The sequence below is a fragment of the Daucus carota genome, chromosome 7 (genome assembly GCF_001625215.2).
Source record: "Daucus carota subsp. sativus chromosome 7, DH1 v3.0, whole genome shotgun sequence".
NCBI lineage: Eukaryota > Viridiplantae > Streptophyta > Magnoliopsida > Apiales > Apiaceae > Daucus > Daucus carota.
In genome coordinates this window covers 14,169,787-14,190,691 of record NC_030387.2, presented here as the reverse complement: position 1 = coordinate 14,190,691, position 20,905 = coordinate 14,169,787, and the positions used below count along the sequence as shown (strand labels likewise).

Below are 20,905 nucleotides of genomic sequence, written 5' to 3'. Positions count from 1 at the left end.
CCTTGGAGTTGCTCTTACGAGATCAAATATAGTTGGTTCAGAGTGAATTGAAATAGATTGAATAAATTGAAAGTTGAAGCTTCAATCAATATTTTTAAGAATATTCAAATTGAACTGTTTATTTACTGTAAACTAAACCAAAACGAATTTTTAAGAGTGAATTGAAACAAATTGAATAAATTGAACTGTTTATTTAAGAACTTAATATATACAAATCAAAAACCAAAAGTGGAAGATGATAAAAAATGACCCAAGACGACAGACCAGGTCCGGAATAAACTAGGAAAATTACTCATCAGAAATAAAGCAGTAAATGTGAGAAGCTACTGTGAAAATAAGTGCAGCTCATACCACTAATCTCTTATTTCAATGAACATGAAGATGGTGTGAATGTGTGCATCAGTGCATGTGTTTTTAATATTTTTTTGATTAAGGGGTAGGTTACTATGGCTGAGTTAATTAATATACAGAATTCTGTTATCATTGTCATTGCTTAGAGCAACTTGAACCATAAAAAATTTTAGTTAAAAAATTAATTCACATATCAAAAATAAAAAATTTAAATAATTTTATAAAAAATATCACAGCACTCCAACTATATACTCTCCTCTTTTGTATAATTTTAGTCAAACTCCGATCAATTATTGTATTTATCGAACCACTATAAATTTACGATAAATGTCACGTCATTGAATTTAAGAGCAGGTCGAATTCAGCTGATCTTGATTGCTCGTGATTATAATGGGACATATTTGATTTATATAAAAAAGACAGAAGTTACATAGCAAAAGTATAAACATGAGGTGATTAAAGTTAACTAAATATATTGACTTCAGATGAGAGATTGCACGTTTAAATAAATCTCTCTCAACAGTGATAAGTCACACAGAACATTTATCCTAGCAATTTATATATATTCATCTGCCAATGTTTTGTGTGTATATATAGGGTAGCACTTCATAGCATACCTTCTTATATGGAGTTACGTAGCACACCATTATAAATATATACTTATATGGAGTTCGTAGCACACCATTATAAATATATACATACGGGTTTATTCCGCTCCCATACAAACCTAAAAATCACTATTTCCACTCCCATTTTTGCTATGAGCACTCCAATCTATTTATTTTTTATTTTTTTTAATTTTCAGGGGGCACTGCTGACATCATCTGCCACGTCAGCAGTGGTGATCCCAGTGCTGACGTGGCAGTGCCGCGTCAGCAGTGGTGGGACCCCCTGTGCTGACGTGGCGTGGTGACGTGGCGGGGTGGAAAGTGTAAATTTGGGGAAGTTGATGGCAAAGTTAGAGGGTGATATTGTTAGTTTTCAAGAGTTTGGGGGGATATTTGTTTAATTTTGAAATTAATTTTTATGATAAAGTTGGTTTGTATTTGAACAAACCCCTATATATACGGTTACAGCAGCCATGCGCATCCGACTTAGCAACCAAGGTATCTAGTGACTAGTATTACGATTCTGCACACAAATAAAATTCCACTAATGGATTACTATAAACCCCAAATAAAATATCACAGCATTCAACTATATACTCTCCTCTTTTGTATAATTTTAGTCAAACTCCGGTCAATTATTATATTTTTCGAACCACTATAAATTTACGATAAATGTCACGTCATTGAATTTAAGAGCAGGTCGAATTCAGCTGATCTAGCTAGACTTACAATTTAATTGCTCGTGATTATAATGGGACATATTTGATTTATATAAAAAAGACAGAAGTTACATTGTAAAAGAATAAACATGAGGTGATTAAAGTTAACTAAATATTGACTTTAGATGAGAGAATGCACGTTTAAATAAATCTCTCTCAACAGTGATTAAAAACTTAAAGTTGAAGTCACACTGAACATTTATCCTAGCAATTTATATATATTCATCTGCCAATGTTTTGTATATATATATAGAGAGAGTTACAGCAGCCATGCGCATCCGACTTAGCAACCAAGGTATCTAGTATTACGATTCTGCACACAATTAAAATTCCACTAATGGATTACTATAAACCCCAAATAATGATTTAATTAGGTAGGGAATAGATGATTGTACGGCACTGTTAGATTAGCAACAAAGTTATTTGCATATATGAAGAATCTCATTAGTGGAGATTGCATTATGATTAAATTATGTTTATCAAATTGAGATTCATATTAATGGAGAGATGACTTAGAAAGGTTTTATAGACGGACATAGTTACTGTAATTATTTTTAACATTGAGTGGAAACTGATTAGGAGTGTTAAAATCTTTCTTATAATTTTTAATTATGTTATATTGATTACAGAATTAACTTATGTGATCTAGAAAAGGTGTTAATTATAAGCGACCCTTGGGCTTTACAGAGATCAAGATATCGATTAGGTTTAAGCTGAAAATTCTAAATTCCCTAATGATCATCTTTTTGTGCATGCTTTTCCTTATCCAATCATCTAATATCACTAATCCTATCAATTAAGGAAAAAGATATATTTAATATTGTTGCTGATTAATGTAGTCTCAAATAACTAACACCCACATTAATAATGTGCTTGAGTCTTGACCCAACTAGGCCAGTTAATGGATCGGGTTCGGATCGGATTAGCCTAAATCCATATCCATATCCATTTATTTTATCGGATTCGGATTCGGATCGGATCGGGATCGGATTTTTTACCGGCTAATCCATATCCGGATCCATTAGGATCACGGATCACGGATCGAATATCCGGATCCATTTATTTTTTTTTTACTTAGATTTATGATTTTTTTTTTAGAAAAATCATGTTAGTGATTCTTAAAGGAAGGATGGGATGAAATGAGACGCCGTGGTCAAAGTGAAGTAGCTTCTTACATTTTTATTTTATTAAAAATCACAAATTAAGTAAGAGGCAAAATATATAAAATTATAGAATTTTCAAGATACCAATACTATTTGCTATAACTTTACAACTCATTCATACTAGTTAATTAAACGATTAATCAAACACAATCACAACCCACGACTCACATAAATAATATCCAGGGACTACTATAACTATAAATAACTACTGCAACTAAAAAAAATATAATATATTTATTTATTTATATATATATATTCTACCGGATCGGGTCATTAACGGATCAGATCACCTTAAATCCATATCCGCTCCATTTATAATCGGATTTTTCTTATCGGATCAAATTTCGGATCGGATTTTTTTTTCGATGAATCCATATCCGCTAAAAAGGCTCCGGATCGGATCGGATCGGGTCGGAGCTCCGCTCCATTGACAGCCCTAGACCCCACCAGTAAGGTCTCCTCCACGTAGAATGAAAAAAAATAGACAATATGCCAGATTTTTTTAGGAAGAATATCTGTTGTCGTTAACCAGCTGCTAATGTATGTGACTTTCAATTTGACAAGTAACTTAATATTTTAAAATTATTTTTATAATTTTCTCTGATCATCTTTGCATGATAGCTGGATCATAACTTCTTTTAATAAAAAGAATTTTTTTTTTCAATAATTACTGTATTTCTGTACTATTCATGTATCAGTATACTCATCTCTTGTCAAAAAGATGAGAGGAAACACCATCGTGTAATTTAATTGAAAGAAAAAATCTTCATTTATTGGCAACCTTACAAAAGCTTAGCAGATACAGTTGTATCAAGTAAGCAACCTTATAAAATGATGAAATCGTATAATTAATTAATTCAATTCTTATCGCATAATTCTATTAGTTAGAATTGTACAGCTAATATATCGAAAATATATAAACATATTTCTTCATTACACAACAGCAGCAGAAATTAGGTCGACCATCTAAGAGTGATCATCTTTGTATGTGAAACCGTCTAGTTTATAGTATACGCATACTCAGAGATGTAATTCATAATAATATATTTTTTTATTATATTAATACTCCAAATAAAAAAAAGTTGCAATAGTACATTTTCATGTGTCTTAAATATGTATTCTTAAAATTGCTCTAGTTTTAGTTTTAGGCTGCGTGCACTTTAAAGAAAATAATTTATTTCAAATTAGTTATTCACTTCAACTTTTAATGCAAAATCATATGTTCAAAGTTAATTCTATTCTACATATCTTTTATTTATATTTCTTAGATCAATTTCCATTCAACAATTTAATACAATTAATTTGTGAACATTCACTTTTTTTAAATTGTTTGAATTTTTGAAAATGGATATATAATTTGAAACGGGAGATACACAAAAAGACGCTCAAACCATCGAGAAGACGGCCCTAACCAAGGGCAGCAAGATAATTCTTCCGATTATAATAAACTTAAACTAATCCTGCCACATCAAATAAACAAGGAGCCTTAAAAAAAGGAGTTGATCCACTTGCCACAACCACAAGGAAGCTCCTTTGATTACAGCCCTTAAAAATGTAATAATTAGAAAAAATGGTGGGATAGTCTTAGTGGTTAAATAGAGAAAGGCCGCCAGGAGTAGTCCAATTAATATATAAATCCAACGTCACCCACACTCAAAAGTAAGTAAAGCAACCTCTGAGTCATTGTCATCTTCAAATCCCACTTACCCACCTTAATCCTGTTGTTTATTCACTAGTAATTGCTTTCATTGTTGTGGTCGTACTGTGTTACACAACTAACCAACAGTACGTACTTCCTAGTTCCTTTAAATGGATTTTTATGCCTAATTTCCCGCCGCTCAATATTACTGTACCAAGCATGATTTCTTTTCATTGAAATATAGAATAAATTTATTCAGAACCTTCTCTCAGATTTTAGATGGACTACTTCTCAACTTAGAATTTCAAGTAAGGGAATAGTTAAAATATTAACATAAGACCTATTTGATTCTTTTTTAATATGATAAAATTTTAGATAAAATGGTTTTTAACACAAAACCTGCAATTTTATTATTTCCGCGGCAAAATTTTATTAGAACATGAAACATAAAGACAACTAAAAGAAATAAATAATTCGGATATTCGAGTGTGTGCGTGAACAACACTAACAATCACTTATAATTATGTGAATATTGACTATAATATTCATCTAAATAGTTTTGTTAATCATATTGACTTTAATTATGTGGCGGAATTATATTTATGAAGATCCTAAATAATTTGATAGAATAATTTAAGTCAGTGTGCATCTGCGCAAACGAACATTCGATGGCGAATTGTTCAAACTTCAAAGGTACTATTACGACGGAGGATCAACTGTGGCTTTCCACCAACAATCACACTCAAATGTATGCAATCTCATGTGTAATGCCATCTCCAGCAGTTGTGATCCAAAAATCTAAATTTAGATCACCAACTGATCCAAATTCTGATCCAAATTTCTAACCAACTCCAGCAGCGTGATCCAAATTCTGATCCAAATTATTTGTTGTATATTATATTACATAAATTTTATATTTAACTCAAAATCAAGGAAATGAAGAAACTCAAGCATACCAAAATTTGATATGAATAGTTACGAACAATATTTTGATTATCTCGAAGGAAACAAAAATAATCTGTTCGATTAAATCAAAATTTATATTTATCATATTGTTTCTAGTCATTTCTCAGTATTGTAATTTTATTTTATGCATTTTATGTACTTTTTATTTCATGCATGTAATATACTTTTTTTTTAATTTCAATGAAATTTGCTTTCCTATTATTCTAAATTTTTATTAAAACATTAATTTTATTAATTATTATTATTATTAATTATATATTAATAATCACAAATTAATTTTAAGTCCGATAAACAAAGGATATTTCCAAATTTGGATCAGTACTATTCACTGATCCAAATTTGGATCACTTTTTGGATCACTCTTGGAGGAGAATTTGGGATTATCTATCCTAAATTTGGATCTTTGGATCACTGCTGGGTTTGCCCTAAAGAGTAGGTGTCATGTATCCTCATTCGGAATATTCTTATTGCACCGAAAGGAATATCTCTTTGCACATCCCGAGGTGGGATCTGCTAGCTCCGCTGACATGATTCGTATCTTCTCCTGAAACTCTTTTAAGGTTTCACCACTGTTTTCTTTCGATTCAAAATATCAAAGTCTATGTATATTCAACTCGAAGAAACTTTTCACTACACAGTGTGTTAGTACTGTAAGATGATAACAGTGTGTTAGTATTGTTTTGGCATGCAACTGAGTTACGAGCCGCCATGGAAGATGATAACGGAGGAGTTTCTCAAATCTGGTATCCGGAATATCAAATACATAAATAACGGTGCATGTGTCATACATAAATTTCCATGGAAGATGATAACGGAGGAGTTTCTCAAATCTGGTATCCGGAATATCAAATACATAAATAACGGTGCATGTGTCATATATAAATAAATTTATGTATGTGTCCGGTCTATGTATGTCAATAAAATATTATCTGACGAGTGATTGTTTTAATTTCTTTTCGGGTTTTCAATTTGCTTTATTTAATATTAAGGCCCTGTTTGGAAATTAGAGTTTTGGGATAAAATTAGGAGTTTGGGGTGATTGAGGTTTGACCATTTCAATCCGCTAATGTTAGAGAGATATATTGGATTGGGATTTTAAGACATTTTTTTTCATTCATGAAATTCGGGAGTATTCGATTGGTATTGTTTAAAATCCATTAAAATCTTGAGGTATTCAATTGGGATTTTAAATTATGCTACAAAATCTGTTGCTATTCAAATGGGATTTTAAATTAGGATTTAAAATTCGATGATATTTAATTGAGATTGTTTAAAATCTGATGGTATTCAAATGCTGATGGATTTTTTTGGATTTCATAAAATGATGGATTTTGTGGCATTCTTCATTGTATTTCAAGTTTTTTGAAATCCCACCAAAATCAATGAGATTTTGAAGTATTGTGGTTAAATCCTATCAACTCTGTGACATTTTATCAAGAATCCGTACAAAATCAAAATCATATACAATCCATTAAAATTCATGGACTAAAAACAATCTGTTAAAATCCCAATCGAATACACCCCGTTAGTATTTGATAGTTAGCGGTTGATAGTTAGCGGATTGAAATAAAAGTTTGGGCTCAAAAACTAATTTTCAAAAAACTAATTTTCAAAAAACTATTTTTGAGGAGTTTTCTGGGTTAGCGGTTTGGTATGTGTCACAAAAAATTCATCAAACACCTTATTTACCAAACAGTTATACAAGAAACAGTTAATTCAATCTGCTAGTCAAAACATCTATTTCAATCAAGTAGTCAAAACATCTAATTTAATCCGCTAACCGCTAATTTCCAAAAAGAGCCTAAGTTTTTAATTTCAAATTCAATATTATATACTACAATGCAAAGGACTAACTCGAACTTACACTATATTTTGGACTTAATTTGATGAGAAAGCGTCGGTCAAGAGAGTCCAAATGCTCAAAAATAATTAGAATCAACTAATTGGACATTTAAAGAAAAAGGCGTTTTTAGCTAATTTTTGCTATTTTACGATACCATTTTAAAAATAAAATTTGGACGTTATTATTACGAAATTTCAATCAGCTAAATTGTACATGAAATCTTTCTAATTAATACGAAATTTCAATCAGCTAAATTGTACATGAAATCTTTCTATATACATTATTTTTGCGGAGGATTTGGCCACAATAAATCGGATGTTGTCTTCGCTGTAACAGTGTTAATTAACAAATATGATGTAATCTAACTATCTAGAAATGCTCATCTTTAAGACCTCGAAAAAACATGGTTGGTGGGTTCTTACAGAAGAATGGGATGAATTTACGGAATTAAAGTTTAAATTATTACAATGAATTCTAAATCAATCATGGTGTTAGGATTAGAGTTCAAACACACAACAATGAATTCTAAACCAAATATGTGTGGCCAAATATTACATAAAAAATTTACAATGTTCACACCCTAAAAATGTGTGGCCGTAACATTTATATAATAGATCAAATTTTTAATGTCGTTCTTTCTCATGTATACAAGAATATGTATGTAATTTATGATTAAATCTTTATATAAAGAACTACATCAAGATGGGGATCCCCTCTATACAAGGGTATGTATGTAATTCATGAGATTTTCTTCCGACTACATACAATTTCATGAAGAGGGAGCACATATACTTTATACTTTTGAGCGAGACACCAAGTTATGTTGTTGGATTAGATTAATTACCACTCATTACGACACCTTTGAGCTCTAATTTTCGTAAATTGAATTCATTTTTTTATTAACTCAACACTCATCACGACATTCTTGAACTATAATTTATGTAAATTCAATTTATTTTCATGATACACCATCTCTGTTCTTCGAAAAGGCCTTCATAGTACGGTTATAACGTATTTATTGATGATATTCGAGAAAAGGCATTTAGTTTGTTGTATCAAAATCCTCTTACAATAAAATATATAATTTTAAATAGCGTGTGCATATAATTATAAAAAAAATTGAGTATTTTGATAAGGAAATGTAAAAATGTATACATCCCTCACTAGATGAATCAATCCATTATAGAAACTTTATTTTTGTTAACTTTTTTAAAATAATGATTATGAACATATGAAATTATTATTTTATTAGAAAAAAATTGTCATCTGAAACTAAAAAATATGTCATTTAATAAAATTGTTGCTTTATCAACGTCCGTGTATCATTTAGAATTTGGGTGTATAAAGATATACATACAACATACGTTTTTTTTTTTCCTTAATGACATATAAGAGTATCTTTAAAAGTGTTGGACAAAAAACAGTTGGCTAGATTATGTAAAATATTAATTATATAAAATTGTTGAAGGTGTAACACAATGTGTTTTTGGGGAAGACTATATTGACCGATTATATTTTGTAAATAGTATATTATTATTTTAAGTTTTGGATATAGATGATGTAAAAGTTTATTACATTTATATAAAATTTGACTATATAGCTAATATGAAATGATTGAGTAGAGCTTTTTCTAAGGAAAACATCTCTATTTTTTATTCATGATATAAATGCTATTTTAATTTTTTGTTAACGTGTTGAATGCTCTAATGCATTTTTACATTTCAAATACTCAAAAATATATAAAAGCGATTAGAGTAATATATTTCTGGAGAGATCTCAAAGTAGGATCAAATTTTTTCGAATATCTGGATTATGTATATGAGTGTATATATATATATTTAGGAAGAGCAAATAAGTTTAATATAAAATTTTATATACAGTAACAGACAAGACCAGAGAGATCAGGGAAGTATATATGTTTGCAACCCGAAGCTTCAAAAGCTTTACGGTGATGATAACAAATTACCTTTAGCGAAAAAGATCACGCGGAGTCTTTTGGTAATGTAACTAGCTAGGGAGGGTAGTCTCCGGGAGAGATTGCAGTGACACGACATGCACCAAATCATAAGTTAGAGTTTGGAGAATTCCATATTTTATTTTTATAAAAGCCTAGAGTCCCATTTTTAGATTTGTCCAAAAGAAAGTTTATTTGTGAAGAAAGAAAAAAAATTAAAATATTATTGAAGTCCATTAAACATTTACTTTATAGTCATAAAAACGTACACATGTCTCATGTTTCTCCATGTATTTCTCCTCCATGTTTTCCACTGCTATATATAAACCTCTCCACCTCCTCTCATATGCCCAAGCTAGCCCTTGTTCTCTCCCTTTCTCCAATCTCCATCATAGATTTTTTTTTGGGCACCCGTCATTGCAACAAAACTGGGTATTTACGACGGAAATTAAGCCTTAAATCCCTAGCTAGCTAACTCCCCTTGAGCCTTATGCGATGGTGAAGTTCTCGAAACAGCTGGAAGCTCAGCTCATTCCGGAATGGAAGGATGCTTTTGTCAACTACTGGCAGCTCAAGAAACATATCAAGAGAATCAAGATTTCCAGATCTTCCAAACACGCTCCTCACCATCAGGACGGCAATATCGGCTTCTCCATTCTTGATCCCATCCGACTCGTTGCCAACAAAATCTCGGATTGCCTCTCCACTACTTCTACCAAAACCCCTCAGATTATCGAGGTACTAAATATAACATACACATACTACTTCAGGTCTCGGTCTCTGACACACGTATTATCGGACTAGAAATGTAGTGGTTCAACAAGAATAGACTTTCCACCAAAACGGAGAGATAAATTTCTTATTGGAGATTTTGCTGTTTTTCGGAAAGAAACGCTAGCAACTTTTTTGCGTAGGTGAAATCGACACTAAGAAACTAATCATGCATGCTCCTATTTTTATTAAATATTTCGTGTCCATCTTTTCTTGTGTTGCACTAAAGCCGTTAGGGTACTCAACCAAAAAACAACCTCAAAGTGAGGAGAATGCCACCTTTAATTTAGTCATGCTTTAGTGGTTTTTTATTATATATTACGTGAAGGAATTGTTTTTGTCTTTACAATAACAACCCAGCTGTGATGGAAAGATAAACTTGCAATAAGCTTGAGAAAGTCATTTTTGGTGCAGGTAAGGAGCAAAACGCATCATGTACTGGAAGAAGGAGATATAAGTGAAGATCAAGAAGAAGTTTATGAAACTGAACTTTCGCAGTTGTTTTCAGATGAAGATGAGGTAATTACTTCAGGAGAAAATTGATGATATAGAAAATGCACGTCACGTTTTGGGCTTTGTTTATTTTCGAGACTCTTTTAAAAAGACACTATTTATTTATATCATTGCAAGTACAATTTTTTCGGGTTTCTGGAAAAATAAATTTTTTAGTTTTTGTCAAAATACATTTTTCTACAAAATTACAAAAAAATATGATTTTCTATTTTAATTAAAAAATCAATTTTACAACCAAATGGAATCGGTGCAGCCACAAACAAATTCACGTTTTTCTACAAAAAAAACTATAATAGTTTGACGTCAATCGTCGATTGTTTACGCTTTAGTTGCAAACAGTATTTTCATAAATATTCATATTATACATAGACTAGATATACTTTTTCAATTTCTCGATGATTTTTCAATAATTCAAAAATGAGTAAAATATAGAAATTCAGGAAACATAGTTTTTTTCGTTAATCCCTCTTTTTTCAGAAAAATATATTCCCAAAATAGGAACTTTCAACCGGACCCCAACCAAAAAATGTGCAAAAATATCAGAAATTATTATTTCGGTTACCAAAAGTTGAAACAAACTTAATATGTGAAAATGAAGTGATTGATGATGTTAGACTGATAACCAACTCCGCGGAAATTGATGAACACACAGATAAAACAGTATTTCGCGACACTGGATGACGAGCTTAACAAAGTGAATCAGTTTTACCGAAGCAAGGAGAGTGAGTTTGTTGAGAGAGGAGAGAATCTGAACAAGCAGCTTCAGATATTGCTGGACCTCAGGCACGTCTTAAATGACCGACGACAACGTAAGCTGTCGTCTTCCAAATCCGGCTCCGGCTTCTTTTCCCGCTCCATGTCCTTCTCCAGCAGTGCTCGACACTCCGACACGAATTCTGGTCAGTTCTTTTCTCTCATTACCGTATGTTACTAATAATCGATTGTTACTTCAGCTTTCAATGATTTTAATAACGTCACAAATTTTCTCGAAAATAAATTGATTTATCCATAAAACGCTCTCTTTGCATTAAATTGCTATAACAAATTTGGAACGACAGAAACAAACAATAGTGGAAATTAGTTATTTTGGGAGTATTTATGGTCAAATAGTTCTCCACACGACACATGCATTCATTTATTTGTTGGTTTACATACTATGAATAGCATAAGCACTAGATTTGGCGAAGAATATATAATAATGCAGTATATGCTGGAGTTGGACAAAATTTTCACTCACTGACGCTGGAATCGCACAAATATTTCTGTTGGATGTTACATGTTCACTGTGTCATGCATTATAGTTGTTGAATTTTAATCTTACACGTACAATTATAATGTAATTAAGTACATATAAGAGATTATTAAACCTGAATACGCATGATCATGCTGTACTATACATTATGAAAATGATTGTGAAGAAAAGTCTTAGAGTTTCTATTTGCTTTCGATGTATAATTTGTATATCAGTCTAATCATTCATATACACTTATATCTGTAACCTGGAGTCCATTTGGCTTGAGTTTGAAATTGTGTCGTATAAAATGGAAGTTTAAAAAAATATTAAAATTAAGTTATTAAAAAAAGCAGCTCAAATTAAAATCTGATTTTAAGTCAGTTTATACTTTATTTCTAATTTTAGACGGATTCTAACTTATTACAATTTTTCAGTTTAATATCAAAAAAATGACTTCAACTATGTGGGTGTTTGTTTAACACTTATAAGTCCAGCTTCTGGAATTATAAGTTAGGAGCACTTATTTGTACCGTTTGTGTAATAAGTTAAGAAGGGCTTCTACTTATTTCTCAAACACTTTAATCACTTGTACGATCCTATGAGTTAAAGCCCAGGTAAACAGGCTCTGGGGACGTACCGGTCATGAATCGTAAGATGAAATCTTTTGTTCAGAGATGAATAATAATCGATGTAATTAAAGACATTTTTCTCAATGATAAAAACGCTCACATTTTGAGCTCGCAGGAAAATTGAAAAAATAGCTGTGTGCATGTAAAACAATCCCTGCACCCATATATATAATTCCACCTTAAGAATTTTATCTACTTAAAGAATTTTATCTAACAAAATGTGCGAGTGTGTATTGATTCTGCAACACATTAATTCATTTTTATATTTATCATTGCAGAAAGCGGGAATGATTGTTGTGATAGTCCCACTGATAACTCAACACAAACAGAAGACGTAATTGCAGCACTACAGAAAAATGGAATAAATTTCATAAATGCAGGGAAGGCGAAGAAGGGAGCAAAGCCGAAGGGCGCAATGAGGATCGACATCCCAGCCACGAATCCGGCTCGAACAATCTCAGCAGTTACATCCATGTTATGGGAAGACCTGGTGAATAATCCAAAGAAAGATGGGCAGGGAGAGTTTGTTAACAGGAAAAAGATTCAGTGTGCTGAGAAAATGATCAGAGGCGCATTTGTGGAACTCTACAGAGGCCTTGGCTTACTTAAAACCTACAGGTATTATTAATCAATCCACTTTCAATCTTAGTCTCACTAGATTCATGTAATTATTGAGTTATTAATCAGTTCAGTACTGTGTGTTTTTGTGCTAGCTCACTGAATATGGTGGCGTTTACGAAAATATTGAAAAAGTTTGACAAGGTAATTTCACAAAGTACTAATTCCTGGCATATCTCGGCATTCTTACCTATAACTAAAAGTGCAGAATAATTATTCTCGTTCTAAAACGCTCTTACTTGTCAGATCTGTAATAACTGATTGATGTTTGTTGTGTTTCCAAAGGTATCAAACCAGGACGCGTCTGCAAGTTATCTAAAAGTGGTAAAGAGATCCCATTTCATTAGTTCTGATAAGGTAACTAATTCTTATAAATAGCTAGGAACAGTTTATATAATACTAGCTAGTTAATTAGATATTTCTTTCTGATTACTTGCTATAATAGATTAATTTGAGTGCACTTACTAACAGATCATCACTAAGCATGGTTATATGTTTGTTAATTACTAGTGGTTAACTCAATGCCTGTCCACAAATCAGCAACCCACTTACTTGCACACTAGTACACCATCACCTAAAAGCTATTGTTAGAGTTTAAGGGGGGAAAGCAAGTGTTAATGGCACACTCATGAAAAAGCAAATTAGTGCTGACCATGAATTTGATTGGCAGAAAAACAAGTAATTAATTAGAATGTGCTGATTTACCTTTTTCCTCGAGCTAGTGAATAATGACGTAAAAATGCAATATTGCAATAGTTTACCCAACTACGCATGTCTTGAATATCACACCACTGAAACTCTCTTCCTAATTCCCACCATATTTGGCATAGCATTTCTGAAATTCAGTTATTCAGTTACCAGTCTTCGTATATAGAGTTCGTGCTGTATGAAAATCACGTTTTAGCATCTGAACGTGTAGCAGACTCGCTATTCACTTATAAAAAATACGAAATTACTATTTTCTGTATTTTTATGATAAAAATTAGTATGGATCGGTTTAAAAAATAATTGATTAGCTTATACTGAGATGTTTAAAAATGTGTAGGTGGTGAGACTAATGGACGAAGTGGAGTCCTTGTTCACACAGCACTTTGCAAACGGTGACAGGAAAAAGGCAATGAAATTCTTGAGACCCCAGCAACACAGAGAATCCCACATGATCACTTTTTTTGTTGGTAAAACAACTCAAAACTCTTCAACAGTTTTGATTAAATATTATATTATTATCCATGTCTGCATGGGATCCATGCCTGAAAGTAGTGGCTAAGGTCACACACTGAGCAGATCCAGAGGATCTGATTTCTTTTGTTGGGCTCCATTGTGCAGGCTTGTTCACAGGCTGTTTTGTAACACTGTTTGGTGTGTACATAATCTTGGCACATTTAAGTGGCATGTTTTCCCCTTCTACACAAATTGCTTATATGGAAACTGTCTACCCTGTTTTCAGGTATTCCTTTTCACTTTATTCTATCTTGCACATTTTTGGTGCATGCCTTTTTAAATTATTTTGATATATTTTCTTCATTATAAAATTGTGTTAGCTGTCAGAAGAAAATATATTTATTTATTATTCATGTTAGTGGCCTGTAGTCTGCTTGATACATTAGCTGCAAACTGATGCCAGTGGCTCCATTTACTCCTTTTGACACAGTGAATTTAACAAATAAGGAAAAGATTAAATAGTTACAAATGACTTAACTGTGAAATTTATACTGTATGATTCCATTACCCAAACCTCTACCCGAACTCGGCTCGTTTAATTTCACGAGTCGAGTCGAGCCGGCTCGTTTAATTAAACGAGCCGAAACCTTTGCCCGAACTCGGCTCGTTTAACGAGGCGAGCCGAGCCGAGCCCACTTAAACGAGTTCGAGCCGGGCGAGCTCGCGAGCCGCCCGACTCGAATTACAGCTCTACATACATATCATTGTGCTAAACTGACCAGTGTTCTGCAAATGAATCTGCAGTGTGTTTGCATTGGCTAGCTTGCACATGTTCGCCTATGGTTGCGTCTTGTTTTGGTGGAAGGTAACAAGGATCAACTACAACTTCATATTCGAATTCCAGCCAAGTACTTCGCTTAAATATAGGGACGCCTTTCTCATTTGTACTTGCATGATGACTTCTGTGGTTGGAGCAATGGTCATCCACCTTGTTATGCTCTCCAATGGATTTTCGCCATCAAAAGCTGATACGGTTCCTGGCATCCTCCTTGTGGTTAGCTATATCCTTGCCATTCTTATTACACAATAACATTTGGACTTTCGTATTTAAGTATCATGATAAAGTATTTACATTGTTATTGGGTCTTCATTTCAGTTTTTCATTGCACTTCTAGTATGTCCGTTGAACATTTTCTATCGTCCAACACGATATTGTTTCCTCAGAATCATCCGCAATATAGTCTGCTCTCCATTTTACAAGGTACCAAACATGTGTCCTTCATTTTTTGTAGATAAATTTACAATCAATTAATAAAATGTGGATTACTGAAAGGCTATTCTTTTGTAGGTTCTACTGGTAGACTTTTTCATGGCTGATCAACTTACTAGTCAGGTAATGTGTTCTCTGAGGACAAGAATGCAATATTTTTTCGATCATTTTTGACAAACATTGGCTAATTTATTGTGTAATTTTGTTCTTGTGTACATGCAGATTCCATTGATGAGGCACTTGGAAACTACAGTGTGTTACTTTTCTGCAGGGAGTTTTAGAACACACCAATACGCTACTTGCAAATCCGGCAAAATGTACAGAGAACTAGCTTATGTCATCTCTTTCGCTCCATACTATTGGCGTGCCATGCAGGTACTGAAAAACACCCTCACGCTCTTAAAGAACCTGTATTTTGCAATGCCATGTGTTCGTTATGTCGGCCTAATTATAAATATATTATTTATTATCTATGTACTAGTGTGCTAGGCGATGGTTCGATGAAGGTGATGTGACCCACTTGGCAAACTTGGGGAAGTATGTCTCGGCAATGGTGGCAGCTGGAGCCAGGCTAACCTATGCCCAACAGCCTAACACAACTTGCATGATCATAGTATTGTTAACGTCAGTAGTGGCCACAATCTATCAGTTATACTGGGACTTTGTTAAAGACTGGGGACTTTTGAATCCGAAATCCAAAAATCCCTGGCTCAGAGATGAACTCATACTCAAGAACAAAAGCATCTACTACATATCCATTGTAAGCTGGTCTCACCAGTGTTTGATTTTTTTTATTTATTTAAAGTGAATTTTTTGGGAAGCATTCAGCTTATGAGATTTGGAAATTGTACATTGCAGGCCTTAAATACTGTTCTTAGGATTGCTTGGTTGGAAACTGTTATGAAATTCAATGTTGGGATCATCGAATCAAGATTGTTAGACTTTTTCTTGGCTTCCCTAGAGGTCATCCGACGAGGGCACTGGAATTTCTACAGGTATATATTGTGCAGCACCTAATTCAAAAGTAGCAAAAACGATAGATTTCTTTACACTGATATAATCATATATTACTAATTTGTTACAGGTTGGAGAATGAACACTTGAACAATTCCGGAAATTACAGAGCTGTAAAGGCAGTTCCTTTGCCTTTTCGGGAGTCTGATTCTGATGGCTGAAGAAGTAATGTGCATATGCCAATTGATGCTTGCCTGGAGTCATTTAACGACTTGGGATCGAAGAGTGAGGACTAAATTGATTGTGGCAATGAAGAAATCTTTGTTAGTAATTATCATTGCATGTTAAATCTATCAGCAAAGAATGGAGCTGCATGTCAACAGTGCAAGGCAGAGGCAAGCAATAAATGGACAAATCACAGCAACCTAATAATATATGCCCCTTTGCATGTAATTATCATTTCAACTAGCTCTGGCAATTTGTAATTTTTGCATATTAATGCAGAGTCTTTGATTTTCCGTAAACTTATTACAATAACAATTATTTCCGCAAAATTGCAAATTATGTTTAGTATTTTAAAAATTGCATAATGAGAACTGCAAGTAACAATGAGGAGTGTGTAAGAAACTTCACATGTTTCATGGGAATTCACATTTCCTACTCAAACGAACAACTTTGGTTTTGCAGACTTTCTGGAAAGCTTCGGACTTTCTGGATAAATGAATGCATACCAACAATCTCATGTCACTTTTACCGACACCAGTCCGGTATCCCAGAGGATGTCACGAGTGATAAGTGTTCCTTGTTTGACGGTAAAGGACATCATGCGGTGATGATCATTGCTCAACACCACTTTTTTAGAATCTCTTATTTGGCTCTATAAATCTTTACTCGGTAGAGGGCTTATTTAGCTCAATATTAATACTTGTTTAGCTTAGCTCTCAACAGAGTTGAAGATGATACATAGTTTGCCAGTACAGGATTTGAAAATGCTGATATCATATGCTACATGTTATTACACACCAAGTTGCAATCGAAAAGAGTTAAAGAAGTAACATATAGCCTTCCTTAATCTGAAAAACTTGAACTTCAATGTAAACAAATGTCTCTAAATCTGTGTACATGATCGAAAGAAGGATTGAAAAATTGATTCAATTTTGGGATGCCTTTATCTTCAAAATCTCCGCGATTTTGTTTGAGAGGCAGTAAGCAGTTGCTTGGATAGTAATCATTGGATTGACGCCAACAGCAGTAGGTAGAACACTGGCATCACAAACAAAAAGGCCTTGCGCTTCCCAACTCTCCCCATTATCATCAACGGCGCCTTGAGTGTAATCTTTCCCCATTCTACAACTTCCCATTTGATGGGCTGTTGAATAGGTTGTCCAATTTTTTACCATCGATTTAGGCCCTTGAGCTGCAGAAATTCTGTCTAGAAATTCTTCCAGCTCAGCCGCACTTGTCCCTTCACATTTAAATCTCTGTCCATCACTCTGATGTGTTCCCACCTCAACAGCTCCTGCTGCAATCAAAATCTTCAATGCTTCCTTTAGACCTGCTTTAAGATTTTCAGTGTCCTCCTTGTTCATAGTATAAGATATCCTCCCTTCCGCCTTTACTTTCCCTGATCCTCTATCCCTAACCATCGCAAACAAATGAGCTGTTCTAGCATACTTCAACATTCTTGTCTTGTAGTCTAGTCCAGACTTCCAAGGACATAATCCAGCAAATGATCCTGGTAATAATGCAGCAGCTTCAATTACGGCTCTGACATCATTAGACTTTGAATCAACAACCTTATGAACAGATGTAATAATGCCGCCTTGGTAATGTTTTCCTTTGAACTCCAAACTAGTTTCTTCTGGAAAATACCCCCAAGCCATCACTACTGGGTGCAGATGAAGGTTCAGGCCAATGTTTTGATTTCTTAATCCACTAGAGATCATAAGAGGTGGCGTCAAGAGAGCTCCACATGCTGAGATGGTTACTCTTGCCTTAATATGAAGGATGCTCTTCTTATTAATGTTATTATTCTCCTTCAGATTGAAACTGGCAATCACACCAAGGCATTTCTTTTTTCTTGTTCTTTCATAATTCGAATTCCTTGAATTCTTTTCTATCACAAACTTCTCAGCTTTGCATCCTGATATGATTACTGCACCAGCATCTACTGCATCAACCAGCCAAGTAGTGTCAGTCCCTTTCTTATCTCCTGATATGCAACCATAACAGCAAGAACCACAATAATGATTCTCTGAGGAATTTCTTGCAACTGCTTCAACTTCAAAACCTAGTCTTTCACACCCTTTACGAAGAATTTGATTCTGGAAACCCTCTTCCACACATCTCTCCGTAACCCCAATTCTTTTCCACACTGTATTCATAGCAGCTTCGTACTCTGAGCTTGTAAAAAGTGGGAGATTGTGTTTATCACTCCATTCCTGCAGCACAACCTTTGGTGTTTTGATGCAGGCTGACCAGTTAATTGCTGAACCACCACCAACTGTTGATCCTGCCAAGACCATAGTTTTCCCATCTATAGTTGAAAGAATACCTCCATTTTCATAGAGCTGGTTCATGGAAGGTCCTTCCAGGGAAGAATAGTCATTCTTGGTGAAGTAGTTGCCTTTCTCAAGAACCACAACCTTATAGCCTGATCTTGCCAGCACGGAAGCTGCCACACCTCCACCACAACCAGACCCTACAATTACTACATCACATGCAAACTTGTATGTATTTACTAGTTTAGGATCTTTGGTGACAGTGAGGCCTTTTTGGGTGAGCGAACGAACAAAGCTGGAGTCAGTCTCGTAGATGGTTTCAACCATTCCTTTAGCAAGAGGTCGTTCCTCTTTTTCTGACAACTTCTGATCGAGATTATTCACATTGTACCCGATGGCTTTCCATGCTGGATTTTCTGAATATTCATTAGCCTGGAAGTTTTTTTGACCAACTTCAGATTTTAGATTTAGTATACGACGTTCATACACCCAATTTTTACTGCAAGCTACTTGATTAGTATTCTTTTCCAGTGAGATTAAGGAATAAGGACATCTATTCTTAATTTGTTTTAGCCTGAAAGATAATCATAATTAATTTTCACATTTGTATAATAAGTATATCTGGTCCTCATACAGGATAATTTAGTTTGGAGTTGAGGACCTGGAATTTACCATTTTCTATCATACTCAAAACTTAAATTGTCACTTCTGTTTCTCTCTCTGTCGAGATGGTGATTGATTATGTCCAGGTATGTTTGAACCATATATGAACAGAAAAATAATCTTTTACGAGACATATGCAGTTCTGATCTTTAGTTAGTAGATGAATCATTACACATACAATTTTATCAAACTTATATACAATTAATATCTAATAGCATTTAAATGAATGAGAAATTTGATTATTGTAAATATCATTACACATTTATTAATTAATATTGCTGGAAATCAAAGCTACCCAACCGGAAAGTTGTATGAGAATGGGAAGGTTCACCTGTGAGAAGAAAACCAAGGTACACAAGAATTTGATGAATATGAAGCCGAGTCGAATAGGCGTCAGAAAGCTATGCCTGAACCATTTCTGCACAACTTGCTCTCTCTTTTCCAGAGGAATACGAGAGAACTTATTACAGTATGGCCACTTATTACCAAGACACAAAGATCCACATAGTAAGAAAGTCCCCAGCCTGCTACAAAGAATTCTTAGAACCAGCCTAACAACTAACACTCCTTCGAAAAATCCTCTCTTCATTAGAATTTCAGCAACCTGCAGAGCATTTGTATACACAAAGTATAATATCAAGTGACCAAGAAGGATTATTTATAAAACTCAATTTTTTGAGCTGATATAATTACTCACCTCATCCGGAACAAGATTTTCTGAGCCAGAAGCTTTGAGGAATGACTGAATATGTTCGACAGAGGGCTCTGCGTTCTCAATATCATGTGCTGAGTTTTGTTGTATAGGGGGTAGAAAAACCTCGCAGAGGCTAGCCAAAGTCTCCATATCCGATGGAGTGAGCCCGTGAGTGTACTTGCTTTCTCTCCTTCCGCCTTTTAGTAATGGATGGCAGTCTTTCCCCATTCTCTCCTGCAGTCTTAGTCTGTTCTTGGCTTTGATATTCACTACACAGGCAGTTGTGAGTTAAAGGCCTTGCACAGTGTAGTATTTATGGCATAAAAAGTTGCAGATGGTTGAGCTGATGGCTCCACAGTTAGTTAACTAAGACATCCCTAAAACATGTGAAAATAATACAATCTCATATGACCATTCATCCAACTCATCTCTCCTGTCTGAGCCCTTTAACATCGCATGTCGTCATGACAAAGCTAACTGCATGCACAAACAACGTGCTAATTGTGTAAGAACGGTTATAAATGCTTCAGTTATAGAAGAGTTGTTGAATTTATTAGAATCTATTTTACTGGTAGGAGTGGAACAAATCACATTTTTTTACATAAACATCAGCATTAACTGAATATCTGAATCATAGAGTCTTGATTTAAAATT

General features: G+C 33.9%; 2 protein-coding genes across 2 annotated transcripts; one reads left to right on the top strand and one right to left on the bottom strand.

Annotated features, from left to right (window-relative positions):
• The first annotated feature begins 9,521 nt into the window (after positions 1-9,521).
• On the top strand, positions 9,522-16,917 carry LOC108196923 (phosphate transporter PHO1). Its single transcript, XM_017364415.2, has 15 exons — positions 9,522-9,981; positions 10,429-10,533; positions 11,180-11,426; positions 12,669-13,008; positions 13,104-13,152; positions 13,294-13,365; positions 14,054-14,183; positions 14,335-14,455; positions 14,974-15,223; positions 15,326-15,430; positions 15,518-15,562; positions 15,662-15,814; positions 15,921-16,199; positions 16,298-16,434; positions 16,524-16,917. The coding sequence occupies exons 1-15, from the start codon at positions 9,739-9,741 to the stop codon at positions 16,612-16,614; spliced, it is 2,367 nt and encodes a 788-aa protein (XP_017219904.1). The 5' UTR covers positions 9,522-9,738; the 3' UTR covers positions 16,615-16,917.
• A 492-nt stretch (positions 16,918-17,409) lies between these two features.
• On the bottom strand, positions 17,410-20,618 carry LOC108195684 (long-chain-alcohol oxidase FAO1). Its single transcript, XM_017362662.2, has 3 exons — positions 20,255-20,618; positions 19,889-20,161; positions 17,410-19,326 (listed from the first exon to the last, which is right to left on the bottom strand). The coding sequence occupies exons 1-3, from the start codon at positions 20,477-20,479 to the stop codon at positions 17,545-17,547; spliced, it is 2,280 nt and encodes a 759-aa protein (XP_017218151.1). The 5' UTR covers positions 20,480-20,618; the 3' UTR covers positions 17,410-17,544.
• Positions 20,619-20,905: the final 287 nt, after the last annotated feature.